At 42.4% G+C, this 24,555-nt stretch overlaps 1 protein-coding gene across 1 annotated transcript in view; it reads left to right on the top strand.

Annotated features, from left to right (window-relative positions):
- Positions 1-24,555, top strand: part of dlec1 (DLEC1 cilia and flagella associated protein) — a 212,563-nt gene that overhangs the window by 137,457 nt on the left and 50,551 nt on the right. Inside the window, exons 28-32 of the mRNA XM_073055048.1 lie at positions 1,586-1,662; positions 7,654-7,805; positions 10,740-10,855; positions 11,515-11,585; positions 18,011-18,228. Of these exons, the coding sequence (XP_072911149.1) occupies positions 1,586-1,662; positions 7,654-7,805; positions 10,740-10,855; positions 11,515-11,585; positions 18,011-18,228 (634 nt within the window). The remainder of the gene's footprint in view (positions 1-1,585; positions 1,663-7,653; positions 7,806-10,739; positions 10,856-11,514; positions 11,586-18,010; positions 18,229-24,555) is intronic.

Here is a 24,555-nt window from a genome sequence, read left to right as displayed (position 1 = left end):
TAAAGTGATTAATGAATGTTTTTTGTCACATGTACAGTACATCAAAACATTGACTCATACTGTGAAATGCATTGTTTGAAGCAATGACCAATACAGTCCAAGAGGTGTGTAGAGAGACACCCACAAATGCCACCATGTTTCTCACGCCAACGTAAGATGCCCACAATTTACTAACCTGTATGTGTTTGAAATGTAGGAGGAAACCTCAAATGCATGTGGTCATGGGGAGAACGTACAGACTCCTTACAGACAGCGGCAGGATTGAACCCTGACCACTGGCACTGTAAAGTGTTGCACTACTGTGAGTTATATGGAGAGGTGGCCAGGCTAGGTGACTTTATGAAGTGTTTAAAATTATGAGAAGCACAGACAGGGATGGATGGTTACAGTCTTCTCCCTAGGGTAGGAGAATCCAAAAGCAAGGGGCTTAGGTTTAGGATGAGAGGGAAAAGATTTAAAAGTGCCCCAAGGGGCAGCTCATTTTACGCAGTGGTGAGTATATGGAATGAGCTATCAGAGGAAGTGGCTGAGACAGGTACAATAGTATCATTTAAGATAAAGATTAACTTATCACATTTATGGTGACATATATATACTTTAAACATGCACATTGAAACATGGAAACAAACAGTGAAATGCATCAACAACCAACACTGAATGTGTGCAGGGGGCAACTGGCAAGTGTTGCTGCAGCAGTGCTTGGAAGGATATAGGTCAAACGCAGGAAACTGAGACTATCTGGGCGGGCCGAAGGTCCTGCATCCATACGGTATAGCTCTATGACTTTCATGAGATTCCCATTTCCCAGTAATATTTTCTGATAACTAGTTGAAGGGATAACCTGTAATCAATTACCCAGGAGCATTCTTCTATTATCTAAATATATTTATTGATCAATTTGGCTCGGTTTGGTTTATTACTATTACATGTGTACAGTGAAAAGCTTTTGTGTACCATCCAGACAGATCATTCCATACATTTGTACAGTACATCAAGGAGAACAATATGCAGAGTAAAGTGTTGCAGTTATAAAAGTGCTGTGCAAGGGCCTCAACAAGATGGATGGAGTTCATCTGTAAGGGATCTGCTCTCAGCAGGGTACAAGCTACCTCTGAGTCTGGTGGTACGTGCCCTCAAACCTGCTCATCTTCCACCTGATGGGAGAGGGGAGAGCAATGTCGGGTGTGGGAGGGGCCTTTGATTATCTTGGCAGCTTTACCGAGGCAGTGGGAATTGTAGACGGGGGACCAGTGGGAAGGCTGGTTTCTGTGAAGGACTGCACGGCACTGCATGCACAACCCTGCAGTTACTTGTGGCATCAGGCAGAGCAGGTGTGATGCATCAGGGTAGGAGGGTTTCCTTAGCAATTACTCTGTTCAATATTACTGTTTGTTCATCTCATGATATTCCCAGTACTCAATTAGCAACTTACAATTACAACATGCTTAAAGCACAATAAGTGCTTCACAGAATCAGTTATCAAACAAAGGTTTTAGAACAGGTGAACAAGCTATTTCCATGATTCTGAATTGTATATTCTGCTTGTTGTGAATGAATAACTCTGTGTCCTTTGCTAATACTAAAGCTCAAGAACACCTCTCCTGAAGAGAACAGTGAGCCTTACAGAAGGTCCAAGCAAGTCACAGGACCAGCTGCAGCGTGGTAAGAACAGAAGGCGTTACATCCTCATAGCAAGTACGTTCAATGTAGAGCATTACACCGTAGCACAGGTCCTTCAAACCACGATGTTGACATGACTCTTTAACCTACCCTAAGATCAACCTAATCCTTCCCTCCTATATAGACTTCCATTTTCCTATCATCCATAGAACATAGAAGAATAGAGTACAGGAACAGGCCTTTCAGCCCACAATGTTGTGACAAACCAGCTAAAAATTAAATCAAACCCCTCCAAAACTAACCCCCTCCTACCTACACAATGTCCATATCCCTCTATCTTCCTCACATTCTCGTGCCAAGCTAAATGTCTCTTAAAAGCCTCTAATGTAAAGTTCAAAGTAAAATTTATTATCAGAGTACCTACATGTCACCGCATACAACCCTGAGATTCTTTTCCTGTGGGCCTACTTAGCAAATGTAGAACCATAGAGCCATAGAACATTACAGCATAGAAACGGGCCTTTTGGCCCTTCTTGGCTGTGCCAAACCATTTTTCTACCTAGTCCCACTGACCTGCACCTGGATCATATCCCTCTCATCCATGTACCTGTCCAAGTTTTTCTTAAATGTTCAAAATGAGCCCGCATTTACCACTTCAACTGGCAGCTCATTCCACACTCCCACCACTCTCTGCGTGAAGAAGCCCCCCTAATGTTCCCTTTAAACTTTTCCCCCTTCCCCCGTAACCCATGTCCTCAGGTTTTTTTTCTCCCCTAGCCTCAGTGGAAAAAGCCAGCTTGCATTCACTCTATCTATACCCATCATAATTTTATATATCTCTATCAGATCTCCCCTCATTCTTCTACACTCCTGGAAATAAAGTCCTAACCTATTCAACCTTTCTCTGTAACTCAGTTTCTCAAGTCCCGGCAACATCCTTGTAAACCTTCTCTGCACTCTTTCAAACTTATTAATATCCTTCCTGTAATTTGGTGACCAAAACTGCACACAATACTCCAACTTCGGCCTCACCAATGCCTTATACAACCTCACCATAACATTCCAACTCTTATACTCAATACTTTGATTTATAAAGGCCAATGTACCAAAAGCTCTCTTTACTACCCTATCTACCTGTGACGCCACTTTTAGGGAATTATGTATCTGTACTCCCAGATCCCTCTGTTCTACTGCACTCCTCGGTGTCCTACCATTTACCTTGTATGTTCTACCTTGGTTTTTCCTTCCAAAGTGCAATACCTCACACTTGTCTGTATTAAACTCCATCTGCCATTTTTCAGCCCATTTTTCCAGCTGGTCCAAATCCCTCTGCAAGCTTTGAAAACCTTCCTCACTGTCCACTACACCTCCAATCTTTGTATCATCAGCAAATTTGCTGATCCAATTTACCACATTATCATCCAGATCATTGATATAGATGACAAATAACAATGGACCCAGCACGGATCCCTGTGGCACACCACTAGTCACAGGCCTCCACTCAGAGAAGCAATCCTCCACTACCAACCACTCTCTGACTTCTCCCATTGAGCCAATGTCTAATCCAATTTACTACCTCACCACGTATACCTAGTGACTGAATCTTTCTAACTATTCTCCCATGCAGGACCTTGTCAAAGGCCTTACTGAAGTCCATGTAGACAACATCCTCTGCCTTCCCTTCATCCACTTTCCTTGTAACCTCCTCGAAAAACTCTAATAGATTTGTTAAACATGACCTACTACGCACAAAGCCGTGTTGACTCTCCCTAATAAGTCCCTGTCTATCTAAATACTTGTAGATCCTATCTCTTAGTACTCCTTCCAATAATTTACCTACTACCAAAATCAAATTTACCAGCCTATAATTTCCTGGATTACTTTTAGAGCCTTTTTTAAACAACGGAACAACATGAGCTATCCTCCAATACTCTGGCACCTCACCCATAGATACCGACATTTTAAATATATCTGCCAGGGCCCCTGCAATTTCAACACTAGTCTCCTTCAAGGTCCAAGGGAATACCCTGTCAGGTCCTGGGGATTTATCTAGTCTGATTTGCCTCAAAGTAGCAAGCACCTCCTCTTCATCAATCTGTATAGGTTCCATGACCTCACTACTTGTTTGCCTTATTTACATTGACTCCATGCCAGTTTCCTTAGTAAATACATTCGCAAAAAGCCATTTAAGATCTCCCCCATTTCTTTTGGTTCCATACATAGCCAACCACTCTGATCTTCAAGAGGACCAATTTTATCCCTTACTATCCTTTTGCTCTTAATATACCTGTAGAAGTGTAGTGTAGAACAGTAACTGTAAACAGGACAATGGACAACAAACCGTGTGAAAACAAATATAAATAAATAGCAATAAATAATGAGTATGAAATAACAAAAAAAGAGTCCTTGGAGTGAGACCATCAGTTGTGGGAACACTAGAAATAGGCTTTTGTTCAAGAGCCTAATGGCTGAGGGGTAGTAACTGTAGTACTTCTTGGACCTCCACGTCTTCTTGGTAAATACTGAAGCAAGGTACCTCACTCACATTCTCTTCCTCCAAACAAATGTTCCCCTATTCATCCTTGAGTGGTCCTACTCTCTCCAGAGTAATCCTCTTGATCTACATGTATGTATAGAATGGCTTGGGATTCACCTTAATCCTAGTTGCCAAGGATTTTTCATGCCCTCTCCTGGCTTTCCTAGTTCTCTCCTTTGTTTCTTTTCTGGCTGCTATATAATCCTCATATACTCCTTTTGATCCTAACTTCCAAAGATTTACATAATGTACTTTTCCTTTTTCTTCTTGACTAAATTCATCACCTCTCTGGACATCCAAGGTTCTCTTATCCTTGTCCTTCCTTTTAAAAGGAACTTTGATTTTTGATATTTAAACATCCTCCATATGTCTGATATGGACATGCCAGTAAAAAGGCATTCCCAATGAACTCTGCTTAGTTCTTGCCTAATGCCCTCATAATTTGCCCTGCTCTAATTTAAAACCCTCATGCAAGGACTATACCTATCTTTATCTATTACTATCTGAAAGTTAAGGAGTTGTGGTCACTGTTCCCTATCTGCTCACCTACTGAAAGATAAGTCACTGGTTAGGCTTCTAACCCAATACCAGTTCCAGTGTGCGCCCCCCACCCCCCCAATCAGACCTTCTATGTATTGATTGAAGTGACCTTCCTGATAACGCTTAACAAGTTCTGCCCTATCTAAACCTCTCCACTAGGAAGGTCCCATGTATACCCATGAGCCTATCTACAATTCTGTTAAATCTACCTCTGCCACCATCTCTGGCAGCGCATTCCACACGCCCACTACTCTCTGTAAGAAAAAAACTTACCTCTGACATCTCACCTATACTTTCTTACAATCATCTTAAAACTATGGCCCTCATATTAGCCATTTCTGCCCTAAGAAAAGGTTGCCGGCTGTCCACTCAATCTATGCCTCTTATTGTCTTATACACCCGTTTCAAGTTGCCTCTCATCCTCCTTCGCTCCAAAGAGAAAAGCCCTAGCTCGCCCAACCTGTCCTCAATCCAGGCAGCATCCTGGAAAATCTCCTCTGCACTCTCACTCAAGCTTTCACATCCTTCCTATAATGAGGTGACAGAGAGTGGTGGGTATGTGGGTAGTCGAGGCAGATACATTAGGAACATTTAACAGACTCTTAGATAGGCACATTAATGAAAGAAAAAGAAAAAATGATGCCTATGTGGGTGGGAAGGGTTAGATTTATCTTCAAACATGTTAAGGTTTTGGCACAACATTGTTGGCTGAAGGGCCTGTATTGTTCGATGTACTTGGAACCGAACATAATACGCCAGGTGTTGTCTAACCAGGGTTTAATAGAGCTGCAACATTGCCTGGTGTCTTGTGAAATCAATCACCCCTGAGTATGACAAATTAATTGTATTGGTAGTTTCTTAGATCATGCTCTGAGGTATTTCACTGCCACGGAGCCATTAAAATTCATCTAAACATACAGGTGGAACTACAGTGGTTTCTAATTACACACACTTCTAATACACAAATCACCCAGGTCTGTACAGGCGCCAGCCTAATTGATATCTCTCAATCCTTTTGATGGAGTTCAAGCCCACAACCTACTAAACTCCTCCAGAAACTAGATCAGTTCAAAAGTAATACATCCTTCTCAGGAAAGGAGATAATTCCCAATGCGATTCAACTTTCTCCAGAAAGGAGATCATTCCCAATGAAATACAACTTCTTCAGAAAGAACATCAGTCTCAATGTGATGCAGTGACACATGAATACCCTGAGCACATAACTTTTTCCTTTGCAGTAAGTAGCTGGTATCTTTTCCCATGGTAGAAATGTTGAATACAGGAGGATGTAAGTGAGAAGGAGAAAATTTAAATGGGTTATGGAGGGTAATTTTTCACCCCGAGAGTGGTAGGTGCCTGGAATGAGGTGCCAGGGGTGGTAATGAAAACAAATAGTAAGACTTCAGTAAGGCCTTTGACAAGATTCCGCACGGAAGGTTAGTTAGGAAGGTTCAATCATTAGCTATTAATATTGAAGTAGTAAAATGGATTCAATGGTGGATGGATGGGAGATGCCAGAGAATAGTGGTGGATAACTGTCAGGTTGGAGGCCGGTGACTAGTGGTATACCTTAGGGATCTGTACTGGGTCCAATGTTGTTTGTCATATACATTAATGATCTGGATGATGGGGTGGTAAATTGGATTAGTAAGTATGCAGATGATACTAAGGTAGGTGGCGTTGTGGATAATGAAGTAGGTTTTCAAAGCTTGCAGAGAGATTTAGGCCAGTTAGAAGAGTGGGCTGAGCGATGGCAGATGGAGTTTAATGCTGCTAAGTCTGAGGTGCTACATTTTGGTAGGACTAATCCACATAGGACATACATGGTAAATGGTAGGGCATTGAAGAATGCAGTAAAACAGAGTGATCTAGGAATAATGGTGCATAGTTCCCTGAAGGTGAAATCTCATGTGAATAGGGTGGTGAAGAAAGCTTTTGGTATGCTGGCCTTTATAAATCAGCATTAAGTATAGGAGTAGGGATGTAATGTTAAAATTGTACAAGGCATTGGTAAGGCCAAATTTGGAGTATTGTGTACAGTTCTGGTCACTGAATTATAGGAAAGATGTCAACAAAATAGAGAGAGTACAGAGGAGATTTACTAGAATGTTACCTGGGTTTCAGCACCTAAGTTACAGGGAAAGGTTGAACAAGTTAGGTCTTTATTCTTTGGAGCGTAGAAGGTTGAGGGGGGACTTGATAGAGGTATTTAAAATAATGAGGGGGATAGATAGAGTTGACGTGGATGGGCTTTTTTCATTGCGAGTAGGGGAGATGAGGACATGAGTTGAGCGTTAGAGGGCAAAAGTTTAGGGGTAACACGAGGGGGAATTTCTTTACTCAGAGAGTGGTAGCTGTGTGGAACGAGCTTCCAGTAGAAGTGGTAGAGGCAGGTTCGGTATTGTTACTTAAAGTAAAATTGGATAGGTATATGGACAGGAAAGGAATGGAGGGTTATGGGCTGAGTGTGGGCCAGTGGGACTAGGTGAGTGTAAGCGTCGGCATGGACTGGAAGGGCCGAGATGGCCTGTTTCCGTGCTGTAATTGTTATATGGTTAAATAGAATCATGGATTTTAACAGACTTTGGATAGACACCGGAATACATACGGAATTGAGGGATATGGATCATATGTAGGCAGAAGTAATTAGGTTAATTTGGCATTGTGTTCAGCATAGTGAAAATTCTTGTGCTGTACCATTTATGTTCTTTGTACATCAATGTAAGATACTGTGGCACCTTTCAGATGAGACAAGACACTATTCTTCTTTTAAAAAGAGCTGAGAAATCTGCTGCGATAACAAACCAATTCTGATTCTGATTCTCAAGAGGGATGAAAACATCGCTTCCATTTAGCAATAGAATTACACACATACATTCTGAAGTGAATCATTGCTTTGGAAACAATTGCAAAGTGATATTAGCACGGTGCTTAATATTTCTTCCTCCTGCTGACAGAATTTGCAGATGCGGTCCTGTGCCACAGGAAAGGTGCAGCATTCGTCCTGCAGCCCTCAACAGGAATCCTGGAACCGTACCAGCAGCAGGTCATCGAAATTACCGCCTACGCCAACATGTGGGGAGATTACAATGACTGGCTCATTTGTAGAGTTAGTATTTCACTTCTTTATTATCAGTTTCTTATTGACACCTGTACCGAAACTTTTGTTTTATGTTAAAACTTTTGTTTGCATACCATCCAAGCAGATCATGCCATAAGTAAGTACATGAACTCTACTTGGTCTTGTTCTAAAATTCAACCTTTATGGACAAATTTAAGAGTTTTATTGGAACAAATTATTGGAGTACAGCTTCCACACAACCCAATATTATTTTTACTAGGCGGTATTGAAGGGATAAAATCAAAATCCAAATTGAATAAATATCAGAAAGAATTCATAAAAATTGCAATGGCAGTAGCCAAAAAGGCTATTGCAGTTACTTGGAAATCAGATTCATACTTAAGTATAAATCGTTGGCAGAATGAAATTTTTAGCTGCATTCCACTTGAAAAAATTACTTATAATTTAAGAGATAAATATGAAATATTTCTGAAAATTTGGCGCCCTTATTTACAAAAAATAGGATTAAATATATAGGTGCTCAGAAGATAAAATTATTGGTTATCTGGGGAAATAAATAAATATACATATTAAAGTTATTATGAACTCCATGGAGCATGTGGGGATCTTCCGGAATCTAGACATTCTTTTTTTCTTTTTTCTTTTTTTTCTATAGGGATATGTTAGGGGGGAGGGGTTGATAATTTTCTTTTTTCTTTCTGTAACCTATTTGAAAATTCAATAAAAAAAAATTTTTTTTAAAGTAAGTACATGAAGGTAGTACAAAGAAAAGCAGAATGGAGAATTGTAAGAGAAAGTGCAGTGCTGGTTGGAAAAAAAAGTGCAAAGGCCATAACAATGGAGATTGGGAGATCAAGAGCTCTCCTTTTGAATATAAGACATCTGTTTAGTAGTTGGAAATGGAGTAGTCGGCCCAACTTGCCCATGCTAGTATAAGTACTTCAAAAAAAGCTCATCTCACCCACTTCTTGTGTCTCCACCTACGTTTCTATTTAACTGTGAAGGTAATCATGGCTATACTTGAAAATAAGCCCTTATTTTCTAGCTGTGATTATCACATGTGGGGAGTCCAAGGTCAGAGTGCAGAGCCTCAGAAGAGAGGGAGGTCCTTTTAGAACAGAGATGAGGAGGATTTTTTTTTAGCCAGAGGGTGGTGAATCTGTGGAGGCCAAGTCATTGGGTATACAGGCAGTGCCCAGGTTACATACGAGTTCCGTTCCTGAGTCCGTCTTTAAGTCGGATTTGTACGTAAATCGGAACAACTACATCCGGTATTATTTAGCGTCAGTTAGTCAAACGTTGGTCTTAGTATATAGTACATATTTTACCTTTCTATGCATATAAAACACTTAAGAAATGTATGTATTCCAATCATTAAACCACTGCGTTGTTTAGTGATAATTGTAGCTTTCATCGGGGCAGAGCCTTTTACATGCTCCATTATTCTCACTTTATCCGTTATCCTTTAAAATTGTTCCGATCGTTGACCGACTGTAGCCTAAAGCTTTTCCAGTGACCAATGGCGACTTTCCAAACGCTTTATTACTTCTGCTTGATTTTCGATCGAGATCGCTTCCGGTCAATGGAACAGAAACACTGTGGGTGGCGGGTCCCGAGCTCCGCCGGCTCTCGAGGTCCGCTGGGTCCTAAGGACCGCCGCACTGACTAAATGGGACAAGTGGGAGCTGTGCTGGGTTTGGATATTTGATCCTCCACAATATTCCGCGTGAGAATTTAAACTGGAGGTGGCAGTGTTTTTTTTACGAGGTTGAGTAGCAAGCTCGACATCAACCCGACACGGATGGTACGAGAATCACTGGATCGACATCAACCCAGCACGGGAGCGGTCTGTCACTGGATCGAACTCGGAAACCTCCGTTCTCCAGCTCAACGCTGATCTTACTGCGCCACCAGCTGACCGGAATGGTGGGGGGGGGGGGGAGGGGGGTGTGGCAGGGGTCAGGGTGAATCTTACTAAGAAAAATTTAAGCCAAATACGAAGTTAAATACTCAACAGTGTCAACGGCAACAACTTAAAATGGCGGACGGTGTCGCGATCCGACTTAAAATGGTGGTAGGCGTCGCGATCCGACTTAAAAATGGCGGACAGCGTTCTCCTTCCTCAGTTTGTAAATACGAGTTGTCCGTAAGTCGGACGTTCGTAACTCGGGGACTGCCTGTATTTAAGGCAGAGGTTGATAGGTTCTTGATTAGTAAGGGTGTTCAGGATTACAGGGAGAAGGCAGGTGAATGGAGTTGAGAGGGTTAATAAATTAGCCATGATGGTATTGTAGAGCAGACTCGATGGGCTGAATGGCCTAATTCTGCTCCTATGTCTCATGGTTAGGAGCAAGGCATCTGGACTGCCCTCCTCCAGCATTCAAACCTGGAACTGTCCTGTTCAGTATGGGCAGCTCCAGAGCTGTAGGTGTGAAGTGATCCACTTTCAGTGTATGATTATGAGTGATTTCAGTTGTGGATAGGTACATCTAGCCACACCTAAAACAGGCTACACAACATTTAGGGGCAGCGCGGTAGCATGGTACCGTGGTAGTGTGGCAGTTAGTGCAACAATTTACAGTGCCAGCAATACGAGTCCTGCTGATCTGTCTGTGAAGACTTTGTATGTTTTCCCCATGACCACCTATATTTCCTCTGGGAGTGCCGGCTTCCTCCCACGTTCCAAAGACGTGTGTTAGGGTTGGAACGTTATGGTATGTTGGCACCGGAAGCATGGCGACACTTGGAGGCTGTCCTCAGCATATCCTCCGAATTTGCTGCTCGTTGATGCAAACAATGCATTTGACTGTATGGTTCAATGTTTCGATGTACATGTGATAAATAAAGCTAATCTTTAAATCTACAGACCATGTTGTAATCCTATAGACTGTAGAAATGTTCTGTAACTTGTTCAATATTCTGTTTTTTGTGTCTTTTACAAGTGTAACATTGTTCCCTTAGGTTGCAGAGCTTGACCCTACAAAGATTCCCATACAGTTGTCCGTTAAAGGCGTTCCAATTTACTTCAAAGTTTTAGGCCCACAGAAGGATAATCAGAAGCAAGGCCCCATGGTCAGGTACAAGGATCCTATACCTTATGATTGTTATTTGATTTCTTACCCATTTCTGGCTTATTTAGAGAGAAAATGTCAGAGAGGCACATAATAGCATTTCACTAATGATGGGGATGAAGACAAAGACTCTGGACTGCAGGTGCAGGGACTCCTCCCTCCAACATGTACATTGGCATTGATAATCTAAAACTGGAGGAACTCAGGGGGTCAGGCAGCATCTGTGGTAGGAAATGGACAGTTGATATTTTAGGTACTCGAGTGAAGAATAGAAGTGAGATAGCCAGTGTACAGAGATGGGTGGAAGGGGTGGAACAAGAGCTGTTGATAGCTGGATACAGGTTGGGGTTGAGAGGGAGGAGATAGGCAGATGTCAGAAGGGAGATTGGGATTGATGTCAGAAGCTGGGTGGTGTGAGGTGGAAAGGCTGCAGATGGTGAGCTAAAAGGGAATGTGGGAACCAGGGTTCCGGCGAGTGTAGAAACTGAGGTTTCAGTGAGTGAGTGGGGAGTGTAGGAAGCAGGACCCTGTGCGGGAAAGCACAAACGTCACCTTGTCAGTCAGATGCTGAATCGTCGGAGAACACCCAATCAGAGCTTTACTTTAACTCATTGACAATATGACCCAGAAACAGGAAGGCCTTAATGTATCACTTGGTTTTGCAGGTTTGGAACCCACATTTCTGGAGGTGACACAGTGTCCCGTTCGCTGCGGCTTATCAACGCAGGTCCCTGTGGTACGTCTCGTAACAGGTCATTACGTTTGTCCTCCAGGTCATTCAAATGGGTTGGAGGACAGTCTCTGTGTGGAAATGGGTGGGTGGGAAAGGATTGTGTCACTGTTGTTGTCTTGTTTTGATTTTGTTGTTTGTGTTGTTCTGCTGAACATTGTCGGCTTGCTATGTTGGCACTGGAATGAATTTGCAGGCTTCCTTCAATACATTCCTGGGTGTGTCGGCTGTTATCGCAAATGACACATTTCTCTGAATGTTTTCATATATACATTGTAAATAAATCGAAATCTGAAATAAGACCATGAAACATGAGTGAATGACCTAACAGCAACACAATCCTTTCCTGCCCCCCCTCGCTCCACCCATAGAGACTGACCTAAATATTAGAGCTCAATTTCAAATGCTTTTGCTCTTCTGCAAGTTATCCTGTATTCACAGAGCCATAGAGCTATAGAGTTATGCAACAGGGAAACAGGCCCTTTGGCCCTAGTCACCCATGCTAATTAAATTGTTTGTAGTCACATATGCCCCCATTTGGCCCATATCCTTCTAACCCCAGGGTTCCCAACCCTTTTCATGCCATGAACTTCCTCTATTAACCAAGAGATCATGGACTCCAGGTTGGGAACCCCTGTTCTAAACCTTTTCCTACCCACATATCTGTGTAAATGATTTTTAAATGTTGTAACTGCACTCACCTCCACCAGTCCTATGCACCCACTACCCTCTATGTGGGAAACTTGTCCCACAGATCCCCTTTAAATCTTTCCCCTCTCGTGCTAAATCTGTTTTAGACTTTCTACCCTTGGAAAAAGACTGTGACAATCCACCTTGTCTATGCTTCTCATCATTTTAGATGCCTCCATTTTGGAATTGGTATTGGTTTATTATTGTTACATGCACTGAGGTACAGTGAAAAGCTGGTCTCGGATGCTGTTCATACAGATCATAAGCAATGCATTCAGGTAGTGGTGGCTGTCAGTCACGTCTGATAATGACAGGCAACGTGAGCACGAGAGTTTTTAAAATGGAAAAGCCATTGCACTGTGGCAGTTTGACTCTCTTGACCTCGCAGGTCCAGGTCCAGTGGTATGAGTAGTCGTCACAGCTGGGATCTTCCTTGGTTCCAGTAGATGACCATGACTACTTCTGTGTTTTGTCAGGTTCTTCGCTCTCCACGGAGTGTTGCAAAGCTACCTTGCTAGCTGTTGGATCTCACTGTAGATCTCAACTGCCCTGTCTGCTGGAGCTGATTTTGCATGCTAGGATAAGCATGTCCCAATCTCACCAGGGTATGAGGCCAGCCAGCTATCCTCACCTGGTTCAGCCCACCTGTCAAAGCAGTGTACAGGTGTGTGGCTGCTCTCACATGCAAATGGGTACTTGGAGCCACAGGTGAGAGTTGAGTTTCCGGTGTGGAGCAAAGATGAGTGAGCTGCCCCAGAGTGAACACGAGGTGCTACTCCTTCCTGAATACCCGGCCCTTCCAAGTAGTACAAGGGAAAATAATAACCGAATGCTGAGTAAAGTTTAACAGCTTCAGAGAAAGTGCAGTGCAGGTACAATGGTAAGTTGCAAGATCACATGGAGGCACATGTTGAGATCAAAAGTCTGTCTTATTGTACTAGGAAACCATTCAATAGTCTTGTAGCAGTGGAGTAGAAGCTGGCCTTAAACCTGGTGGTTCGTGCTTTCAGGCTTTTGTAACTTCTACTTGATGGGAAGGGGGGGGGGAGAAGAGAGAATGTCACCCATCAGGTCACCCCCTGAGCCTCCAATGCTCCAGGGTAAACAATCCTATCCTATTCAGCCTCTATAGGTAGATTGGTGCTTCATTGATCCCAAAGGAAATGACAGTGTCACAGTAGCATTACAAGTGCACAGATATACAAATATTAGAAGAGAAGTCAGAAATAATATAAGTTACCTCAAAGAGTCTAACAGGAGGGGAGTCATCACTTCCTCAGCTATAGGTTGACTCATTATAGAGCTGAATGGTCAAGGGTAAGAATTTTCTTATATATCTATCTATATACTTACCTTGGACCGCAGGTGAGATCTCCATTGGACCCTTTACAGTTTGCCTACCAACCTCATGTGGGAGCAGATGATGCCATCATCTACCTGTTGCAGAGAGCTCATTCCCACCTGTATGATGCTGGTGGCATTGTGAGAATCACATTTTTTGATTTCTCTAGTGTCTTCAATAAAACCCAACCATGTCTTCTGAGCAAGAAGCTGCAAAGGATGGGCATAGACAAATCCACTATCTCCTGGATTACTGACTACCTGACAGATAGACCCCAGTTTGTACAGTGAGGTAGTTCTCTGTCTGAGATGTGGTGAGTGGCACTGTCCTGTCTCCATTTCTGGTCACACTGTACACCTTAGACTTTCAGTACAGATCTGAGCCTTGTCACTTGCAGTTCTCTGATGACTCTGTGGTGGTTGGGTGTATCCCAAATGGGCAGGAGTCAGAGTACAAAGGACTGGTGGACAAATTTGTGCAGTGGTGCAGGAGGAATTACCTGCTCCTGAATGTGGCCAAAACCAGGGAGATAGTGATTGATTTTCGGGGGAAGAGGATTGTGACGAGTCCTGTGTACATTCTGGGAGAAAAGGTTGTGGTGGTGGAGGGGTACAAATACTTGGGTGTTCACTTTGGCGACAGTCTTGACTGGAAAACTAACTCCAAGACTGTTTACAAGAAGGGGATGAGCAGACTCTATTTTCTGAGGAAGCTGAGGTCCTTCTATGTGTGCAGCAAAGTACTGGAGATCTTTTACCAGTCTGTTGTAGCAAGTGCGGGCTCCTTTGCGGGTTTATGTTGGGGGGAGCATCGGTACTGGTGATGCAAAAACACTAAAAGACTCATCAAAAAGGCTGGATCCATCCTTGGCTACCACCTGGTCTCTTTTGAGTTAGTGGTGGAGAGGTCACTAAACAAACTGTTGTCGATTATGGACAAACAGGCACATCCTCTCCATGACCTACTGAATGAGCAATGGAGAACCCTTTGGAACAGACTCTCTCAGCTCCATGATCACAAGAATTATTACAGAAAGTTTCCTACCAAATGCAATAAGCATATACAACAGTTCATCTCTGTGCAACAGGAGAACACACATCATAGTACAATAGTCTGTTTTATTATTTTGTACATTATTATTGCACATTGGTAAATTATTATTGTGTATATTACTTTGTACTTTATTGTTAATATTATTATTACTAAGTGTATTTTTAAATATTGCTGCTGTAACTAAATTATTTCCCACTTGGGATCAATAAAGTACTTAAAAGTACATAAAAATAATAATAATTATTATTATATATATTAAATTGTTAAATAAGCAGCGCAAATAATGGAAATAAAACAAGCAGTGAGGTAGTGTTCATGGGTTCAATGTCCATTCAGAAATCAGGTGGCGAAGGACAAGAAACTGTTCCTGAATCGTTGAGTATACCTTTAGGCTTCTTTACCTCCTTCCTGATGGTAGTCTATGAGAACATGGCATGACCTGGGTATTGGGGTTCCTTAATGATGGATGCTGCCTTTCTGAGCCACTGTGCCTTGAAGATGTCCTGGATTCTACAGAAGCTAGTGCCCATGATGGAGCTGACTAAGTTCCATAGAACATTACATCACTGTATAGAGCCTTCAGCCTATGATGTTGAGCTGACCATTTGCCTACACTAAGATCAATCTAACCCTTCCCTCCTGCATAGCCTTCCATTTTTTTTATAAACAATATGCTATTTAAGAGTTTCTTAAATGCCCCAAATGCATCTGCCTCCACCATCAATACATTCTGGTGAATTCCACACACCCATACAAAAACCTACATCTGATATCCCCCCATACTTTCCTTCAATCACCTAAAAATCGTGCTGTCTCATATTAGCCATTTTTGCCCTGGGATAAAGGAGCTGGTTATCCACTTGATCAATGCCTGCTATTATCTTGTACACCTCTATCAAGTCACCTCTCTCCTCCTTTGCTCCAAAGAGAAAAGCCCCAGCTTGCTCAACCTTTCCTCATATTCCCTGTGACCATGTGGGTGTCTTTAGGTGCTCCAGTTTCCATAAGATATAGGAGCAGAAGTAGGCCATTCGGCTCATCAAGTCTGCTCCACCATTCAATCATGGGCTGATCCAATTCTTCCAGTCTTCCACACTCCCCTGCTTTCTCCCCATACCCTTTGATGCCCTGGCTAATCAAGAATCTATCTATCTCTGCCTTAAATGCACCCAATAACTTGGCCTCCACAGCTGTTCGTGGCAACAAATTCCACAGATTTGCCACCCTCTGACTAAAGTAATTTCTCCGCATCTCTGTTCTAAATGTACATCCTTCTATCCTGAAGTCATGCCCTCTTGTTCTAGATTCCCTTACTATGGGAAATAACTTTGCCATATCTAATCTGTTCAGGCCTTTTAACATTTGGAATGTTCCTATGAGGTCTCCCCTCATTCCCCTGAACTCCAGGGAATACAGCCCAAGAGCTGCCAGATGTTCCTCATATGATAACCCTTTCATTCCTGGAATCATTCTCATGAATCTTTTCCGAACCCTCTCCAATGTCAGTATATCCTTTCTAAAATAAGGAGCCCAAAACTGCACACAATACTCCATATGTGGTCTCACGAGTGCCTTATAGAGCCTCAACATCACATCCCTGCTCTTATATTCTATACCTCTAGAAATGAATGCCAACATTGTACTTGCCTTCTTCACAACTGACTCAATATGGAGGTTGACCTTTAGGGTATCCTGCACAAGGATTCCCAAGTCCCTTTGCATCTTTGCATTTTGAATTCTCTCCCTATCTAAATAATAGTCAGCTGGTTTATTTCTTCCACCAAAGTGCATGATCATACACTTTCCATCTTTGTATTTCATTTGCCACTTCTTTGCCCATTCCTCTAAACTATCTAAGTCTCTCTGCAGGCTCTCTGTTTCCTCAACACTACCCACTCCTCCACCTATCTTTGTATCATTGGCAAATTTACCCAGAAATCCATTAATCCCATAGTCCAAATCATTGACATACATCGTAAAAAGCAGCTGTCTCGACACCAACCCCTGTGGAACTCCACTGGTAACCAGCAGCCAGCCAGAATAGGATCCCTTTATTCACACACTCTGTTTTCTGCCGATCAACCAATGCTCCATCAATGCTAGTAACTTCCCTGTAATTCCATGGGCTCTTATCTTGCTAAGCATCTCATGGCATCTTGTCAAAGGCCTTCTGAAAATCCAAGTACACTATATCTACTGCATCTCCTTTGTCTACCCTGCTTGTAATTTCCTCAAAAAATTGCAGTAAGTTAGTCAGGTAGGATTTTCCTTTCAGGAAACCATGCTGGCTTTGGCCTATCTTGTCATGTGCCTCCAGGTATTCTGTAATCTCATCCCTAAATGTTTCCTCCCATGTTCCAAAGCTGTCTGGGTTAGTAGGATAATTGGGTGTAACTGGATGGTGTGAGCACATTGGGCTGGAAGAGCCTGTTACGATGTTATATGTATAAAAACAAATAAAAATACGTAAATAATAAAAGTAAGACAAGCTCTCTAATCCAGGCATCATCTACCTGTACCCTCTCTAAAACTTCTCCTCTACCCTCTTTAACACTTCCACGTCGTTCTTGTAGAGGCAACCAGAACTGAACAGAATATTCCAAGAATTTATATATTAATAGAAAATGCCCAGAGTGGTGAATACAGTACAGAAATAGGCCTATTGGTCCACTGACTGTATTAACCATCAAGCACCCATTTACACGGATCCTACCTTAACACGTTTTATTCTTCCTGTATTTTCAACAACCCCTCCAGATTCTACCACCTACCTACACAGGGGGAATTTACAGCAAACAATTAGCCTACTAGCCTATACGTTCTTGGTGCTTAGGTATCTGATGACATCTACTTTAAAGTTCAAAAATATTTACTATCGAAGTACATATGTCACCATGTACTATCCTGAGATTAATGTCACATGGGAATTCATAGTAAATACAAAGAGACACAACAGAATCATTGAAAAGCTGCACACAAAGATAAATAACTAATGTGCAAAAGACACAAACTATGCAAATACAAAAAGAAAAAAATTAAATCATAATAATAAATAAATAAGCAATAGCTATCAAGAGCATGAGATAAAGAGTCCTTGAAAGTGAGTCCATAGGTTGTGGTATCAGTTCAGAGTTGTGGTTAGTAGAATTATTCCATCTGCTTCAAGAACCTGATAATTGAGGGGTAATAACTATTCCTGTACCCAGTGGTATGGGTCCTGGGGCTCCTGTACCTCCTGACCAATGGCAAAATCAATCCTTTATTCACTAAGAAGTAACTTGTGCACTGTTTCAAGAAATTGATTAACTTAATATCATTTTAATTAAAAATGAATTTAAAATCCTAGACATCAGGCTAGACTGGGAGACGTACAACGTAGAGTCGATGGACTTGCAGCTGGTGGACTTGTTGATAACATACGGACAGGAATTCCCACTGAAGGATGAGAGTGGAAATGAGATCATCAGCACCAGTGCCCTGTCCAGCGAGAGTGCTCCCTCCAGGAACTGGGATTTGATACCCAACAGCGCAGAAAGCAGCTCCTTGGGCCTCCAGACACAATATGTAAGATTCACGGAGTGGATTGGGGTTAATCACTATGTGGAAAGTGCAGCAAAGTAAGGGTTAAAATGATGTACTAACAGAACAAAGCAGAGACATTTTGTACAGCCTCTCTAAGTGTGAAAGATCACTAAGGCAACAGTCAAGGTGACAAACTGACAGACACAATGCAGTCACCCAGATTGAATGTGGCCCTTGAAAGCCTAACTCTTGTCCAGCGTTTCTGTTGAAGCCTGGGAACTGAGGTCAACAAGCATGGCAAAAATTACTATTGGACTATTAGTTTACTAATTCTGAAGTTTTATTGGTCTTTAACACATAGATTTAATTAGTTAATAACACTTGAAGTATGTATTATGATTGGTAATTAAATATGCAAATGATGAGATTCAGAAATGCACAAAATGTTTATTGGATCAGTATTTGTATACAATTAGTCAATTTCTGTATAAAAATGTCATTTCTCAACAAAATTTAGAACAGTGTGGGTGGCGGGGGCCATGCTGTACTTGTGCACAGGTAAAATAAAGTATGATAGAGGAATGAGTGTGACATTGTCAGAATCCAATTATTCAGTGATGACAACAGGAATAGTGAGTGGAAACTTGGTTTAGTAGGGATTGGAGCCACATGACTTAATGTTTGTAAATTAACATATTGATAAATTGGTTTACTATTGACACACGTACTAAGATACAGTGAAAAACTTAGTTTTACATGCCAGCCATACAGATCATTTCATCACATCAATGCATTGAGGTAATTCAGGGGAAAACGATAACAGAGTGGAAATTGACGTGTTATAACAGAGTAAGAGCAGTACAGGTAAACAACAGGGTGCAGGCCAATAACAAGGAAGATTGTGAGGTTAAGAGTCCACCTTATTACTCAAGGTGATCACTCAATATTCTTATAATAGCAGGATAGAAGATGGTTTGTACCCAAAGATCGGGGGGAAATGCAGACAGCAAAGAGTTAAACTGTAACACAGAGGGAAAATTCAAAAGGGTGAAGAATGCAGGACCGAAGGTGCTGTATTTAAATGTGTGTAGCATGTGAAATAAGGTGGATGAACTCGTGGCGCAGTTAGAGATTGTTTGGTATGACATTGTGGGCATCACTGAGTCATGGCTGAAAGAAGGCCATAGTTGGGAGCTTAACATCAAAGGATATATTTTGTATCAAAAGGACAAGCAGGAAGGCATAGGCAGTGGTGTGGCTCTGTTGGTAAGAGATGGAATTACATCTTTAGAGCGAGGTGACATAGGGTCAGAGAACTTTGTATCTTTGTGAGTGTAGATAAGAAACTGAAAGGGTAAAAAACCATTATGGGAATCGTATATAGACCTCCAAATAGTAGCCAAGACATGGAGTGAGATTGCAAAGGGAGCTAGAAGAGGCATGTAATGAGGGTAATATCACATTTGTAATGGGGGACCTCAATATGCAAGGGGATTGGGAAAATCAGGTTGGTGTCAGATCGCAAGAGAGAGAATTCTTTGAACGCCTACGAGATGGCTTTATAGAGCAGCTTGTGCTTGAGCCTACTTGGGGAAAGGCCATCTTAGATTGTGTGTTGTTAGGGAGCTTAATGTAAAGGAACCCTTAGTGATCATCGCATGATTGAATTCATACTGCAGTTTGAGAGGGAGAAGCATAAGTCATATGCATCATATCACAAAGGGAATTACAGAGGCATGAGAAAGGAGCTGCCCAGATGGATTGGGGGAGGATACTGGTGGGGATACTGGCAGAGCAGAGAAAGGTGACGTTTCTGGGGATAGTTAACTAGGTGCAGGATAGATATGTCCCACAGAAGTAGTTGTTCTCAAATGCAAGGGTAGGCAACCGTGGCTGACAAGGGAAGTTAACGACTCCATAAAAGCTAAGGAAAGGTCATATAATGTAGCAGAAGTGAGTGGGAAGCTTCTAAAATCCAACAAAAGGTAACTAAAAAAGCTATAAGATGGGAAAAGATGAAATATGAGGGCAAACAAGCCAATAATATAAAGCTGGATACTAAAATTTTTTATAAAGAGAAAAGGGAGTGAGGTTTGATATTGGACCAGTGGAAAATGATGCTGGTGAGATAGTAATGAAGGACAAAGAAATGGTATACCAACTTATGGGTACTTTGCATCAGGTTTCACCTTGGAAGACACTAGCAGTATGCCAGAGGTCCGTGAGTGTCAGGGAGCAGGAGTGAGTGCCATTGCTTTTACAAAGGAAAAAGTGCTAGACAAACTCAAAAGTCTTAAGGTGAATAAGTCACCTGGACTAGATGGACTACATCCCAGAGTCCTGAGAGAGGTTGCTGAAGAGATAGTGGAAGCATTGGTCATGATCTTTCAAGCATCACTTGATTCTGGCATGGTTCCAGAGGACTGGAAGATTGCAAATGTCACTCCACTCTTTAAGAAAGGAGGAAGGCAAAAGAAAGGAAATTCTAGGTCAGTTAGTCTAAGCTCAATGGTTGGGGAAGTGTTGGAGTCTATTATTAAGGATGAGGTTTCGGGGTACTTGGAGACTAATGATAAAATAAGTCAAAGTCAGCATGGTTTCTGTAAAGGGAAATCTTGCCTGACAAATCGGTTAGAGTTCTTTGAGGAAGTAACAAGCTGGGTGGACAAAGGAGAGACAGTGGATGTCATTTACTTGGATTTTCAGAAGGCATTTGATAAGGTGCTATATGTGAGTGCTCAACAAGATAAAATCCGATGGCGTTACAGGAAAGATACTTGTATGTATAGAGGAATGACTGACAGACAGAAGGGAGCAAGTGGGAATAAAGGGGACTTTTCCGGTTGGCTGCCGGTGACTAGTGGTGTTCCTCAGGAGTCAGTATTGGGACGGCTACTTTTCACATTGTTTGTTAATAATTTGGATAATGGAATTGATGACTTTATGGCAAAGTCTGTGGATGATACGAAGATAGGTGGAAGGGTAGGTAGTGCTCAGGAAGTACTGTGATTGCAGCAGGACTTAGACAAATTGGAAGAATGGGCAAACAAGTGGCAGATGGAATACAGTGTTGGGAAATGTATGATAATGCATTTTGGTAAAAGGAACAATAGTGCGGACTATTATCTAAATGGGGAAAGGGTTCAAACATCAGAGATGCAGAGGGACTTACAAGTTCTCATGTAAGACTCTTAGAAGGTTAATTTACAGGTTGAGTCTGTGGTAAAGAAGGCAAATGCAATATTGGCATTTATTTCAAGGGGAATAGAATATAAAAGCAAGGAGATGATGCTGAGCCTTTATAAGACACTAGTCAGGCCGGACTTGGAGTATTGTCAACAGATTTCAGTCCCATATCTCAAAGGATGTGTTGTCATTGGAGAGAGTCCAGAGGAGGTTCCCACAGAACAAAGGGGTTAACATATGAGGAGCATTTGGCAGCTTTGGGCCTGAATTCACTGGAATTTAGAAGACTGCAGGGGGTTCTCATTGAAACCTACCAAATGTTGAAAGGACTAGACAGGGTGAAGGTGGAGAGTGTGTTTCCTCTGATGGGGGTATCCAGAATTAGCGGGCACAGCCTCAAGACTGGGGGCGGGCGGGGAGGGCGACCTTTTAGAACAGAGGTAGGAGGAAGTTTTTTAGCCAGAGGGTAGTAAATCTATGGAATGCTCTGCCACAAACTGTGGTGGAGGCCAAGACCGTGGGTATATTTAAGACAGAAGTTGATAGTTTCCTGATTGGTCAGGGCATTTAAGCATATGGCAAGAAGGCAGGTGTATGGGGTTAAGTGGGATCGTGGATCAGCCATGATGGAATGGTGGAGTGGACTCGATGGGCAGAATCTTTTGGTCTTATGCCTTATGCCCTTGAGCCTGGTGTATATTTAACCATAAGGCACAGGAACAGAAATGGGCCATTTGGCCCTGTTTGCCATCCAATCATGACTGACTTATTATCCCTCTCAACCCCATTCTCCTGCCTTCTCCCCATAACCCTTGACATCCTTACTAATCAAGAACCTATCTCCTCTGCGTTGAATATGCCTTATGACTTGGCCTCTACAGCTGTCTGTGGCAATGTGTTCACAGATTTACCACCTCAGGCTAAAGAAATTCCTTCTCATCTCTTTGCTAAAGGAGGCTCTGCACTCTGGCCCTAGACTCCCCTACTATAGGAAATATCCTCTCCCCATCCATTCTATCTGGGCCTTTCAATATGCAATAGGTTTCAATGAGATCCCCCCGCATTCTTCTAAATTCCAGTGAGTACAGGCCCAGAGCCATCAAACACTCCTCTTTTATTCCTGGCAAACACGAGGAAATCTGCAGATGCTGGAAATTCAAGCAACATACACAAAATGCTAGTGGAACGCAGCAGGCCAGGCAGCATCTATAGGGAGAAGCACTGTCCACATTTTGGGCCGAGACCCTTCATCAGGACTGTCCTACTGTTCTGACGAAGGGTCTCGGCCCGAAACATCGACAGTGCTTCTCCCTATAGATGCTGCCTGGCCTGTGCGTTCCACCAACATTTTGTGTGTGTTCTTTTCCTCCTGGGATCATTCTCGGGAACCTTCTCTGGACCCTCTCCAATGCCAGCACATTCTTTCTTAGATAAGGGCCCAAACTGCTCGCAATACTCCAAGTGCAATCTGTCCAATGCCTTATAAAGCCTCAGCATTACATTTCTGCTTTTATATTCTAGTCCTCTTGAAATGAATGAAAACATTCTATTTGCCTTCCTCACCATTGACTCAACCTTTAAAGTTAATCTTTAAAGAATCCTGTACAAAGGTGAAGGATTTTCCAGTTCCAATGAAGGGTCTTGACCCAAAACTTCGACTGTTTATTCCTTTCCATAGATGCAGCCTGACCCGTTGAGTTCATTTTGTGTGTGTCTGCCCTATCCGCACTGCTCATGATTTTGCATACCTCCCCTCATTTTCCTGCACTCTGAATAAAGTCTTACTCCCTATAACTCAGATCATCAAATCCTGGCAACATCCGTGTAAGTGCTGGAGTCTGAAGCAGGATCAGACATGCTGGAAAACTCAACCAGTCAGGCATCATCTGTAGTTAGAAAATACAGTCAACATTTGGAGTCAGCGCCCCTTGCTCATATTCAAGATTGGTTAATGTAATTTCCAGTACATAATTGAAAGGAGGCATGCCCACAACTTACTTGTCCTAGCCTGTACGTCTTTGGAATGTGTGTGTGTGGGGTTGCCCACATGGTCACAGGAAGAATGGGCAGGCCCCTTTCAGGCAGTGACAGGAATTGAATCCTGATTAGTGAGTGCCGGAGGTGCAACGCATTACATGAACCACCACACTACTGTGCTGCCACACAGCAACAGCTAGAGTTAATGGAGCTTTTTTATATTTAAGGGATTTGTTCAATAAAAGTTGATGCCCAATCATGTTAAGATGTTGTATGAAGAAAGTTTGCTTGGAGGAGTTCTATGGTTAAAGGAGGGGAGTGTGAGAAGTAATGGCAGTGGAGAAGAATTGTAGGGAGTGAATTCTAGAGATCAGAGCACAAAGATTTGCAGGAGTGATAGAAATCGGGGATAATTATGTATTTCTGAAATGAGATGCAAATATCTTGGTTGTGGGCTGGACCAGGTTACAGAAGTGTGAGAGAATTTGAAAACAAGGATAAAAATTTAAATTCTGTGTGACAGCCAATTGGTATCTTCCAGTAAAGGTCTAGTGAACATAGCAAGTCTGCGGATGTGAAGTTCAAGGCAGAGTTTACACAGTAACTAAATGGGTTTCAAATGTAACAGGTCTGGATGGAATAGAGTCATACATGCCCTTCAGTCCAACAGGTCTGTGCTGGTCAAGTTTCCCCATCAAACCTAGTCTCGTTTACCTGTGCTTTGCCCATGTCCTTCTAAATGAGGGGCTCCCAACCTGGGATCCACAGACCCCTTGCTAAATGGTATTGGTCCTTGGCATAAAAAAGATTGGGAACCCCTGTTCTACCTTTTTTATCCAAGTGCCTGTCCAAATGCCTTTTAAGTGTCGTTAATGTATCTGCCTCCTCCACTTCCTCTGGCAGCTCGTTCCACATACTGACCACTCTTTGAGTGGAAAAACATTGCCCCTCAGGTTTCCATTAACCTTCTCCCCTCGCACATTATACTCTTGCCCTCCAGTTTCTGATTCCCCAATCCTGGGGAAAAGACTGTGTGCATTCACTCTTTCTCTGCCCTTCAGAGTTTTATACTTCTCTCTAAGATCACCCTCCGTTCTCCTCTGCCCAATTGAATAAAGTCCCAACCTGTTCAACTTGGAAACTCAGATTCTAGCAGCATCCTTGTAAATTTCTGCCCCTCTTCCACATTAATGGCATCTTTAACAT

Source organism: Hemitrygon akajei, chromosome 8, assembly GCF_048418815.1.
Source record: "Hemitrygon akajei chromosome 8, sHemAka1.3, whole genome shotgun sequence".
Lineage (NCBI taxonomy): Eukaryota > Metazoa > Chordata > Chondrichthyes > Myliobatiformes > Dasyatidae > Hemitrygon > Hemitrygon akajei.
The sequence above is the reverse complement of the archived record's forward strand: the minus strand, read 5'-3'. Positions and strand labels throughout refer to the sequence as shown.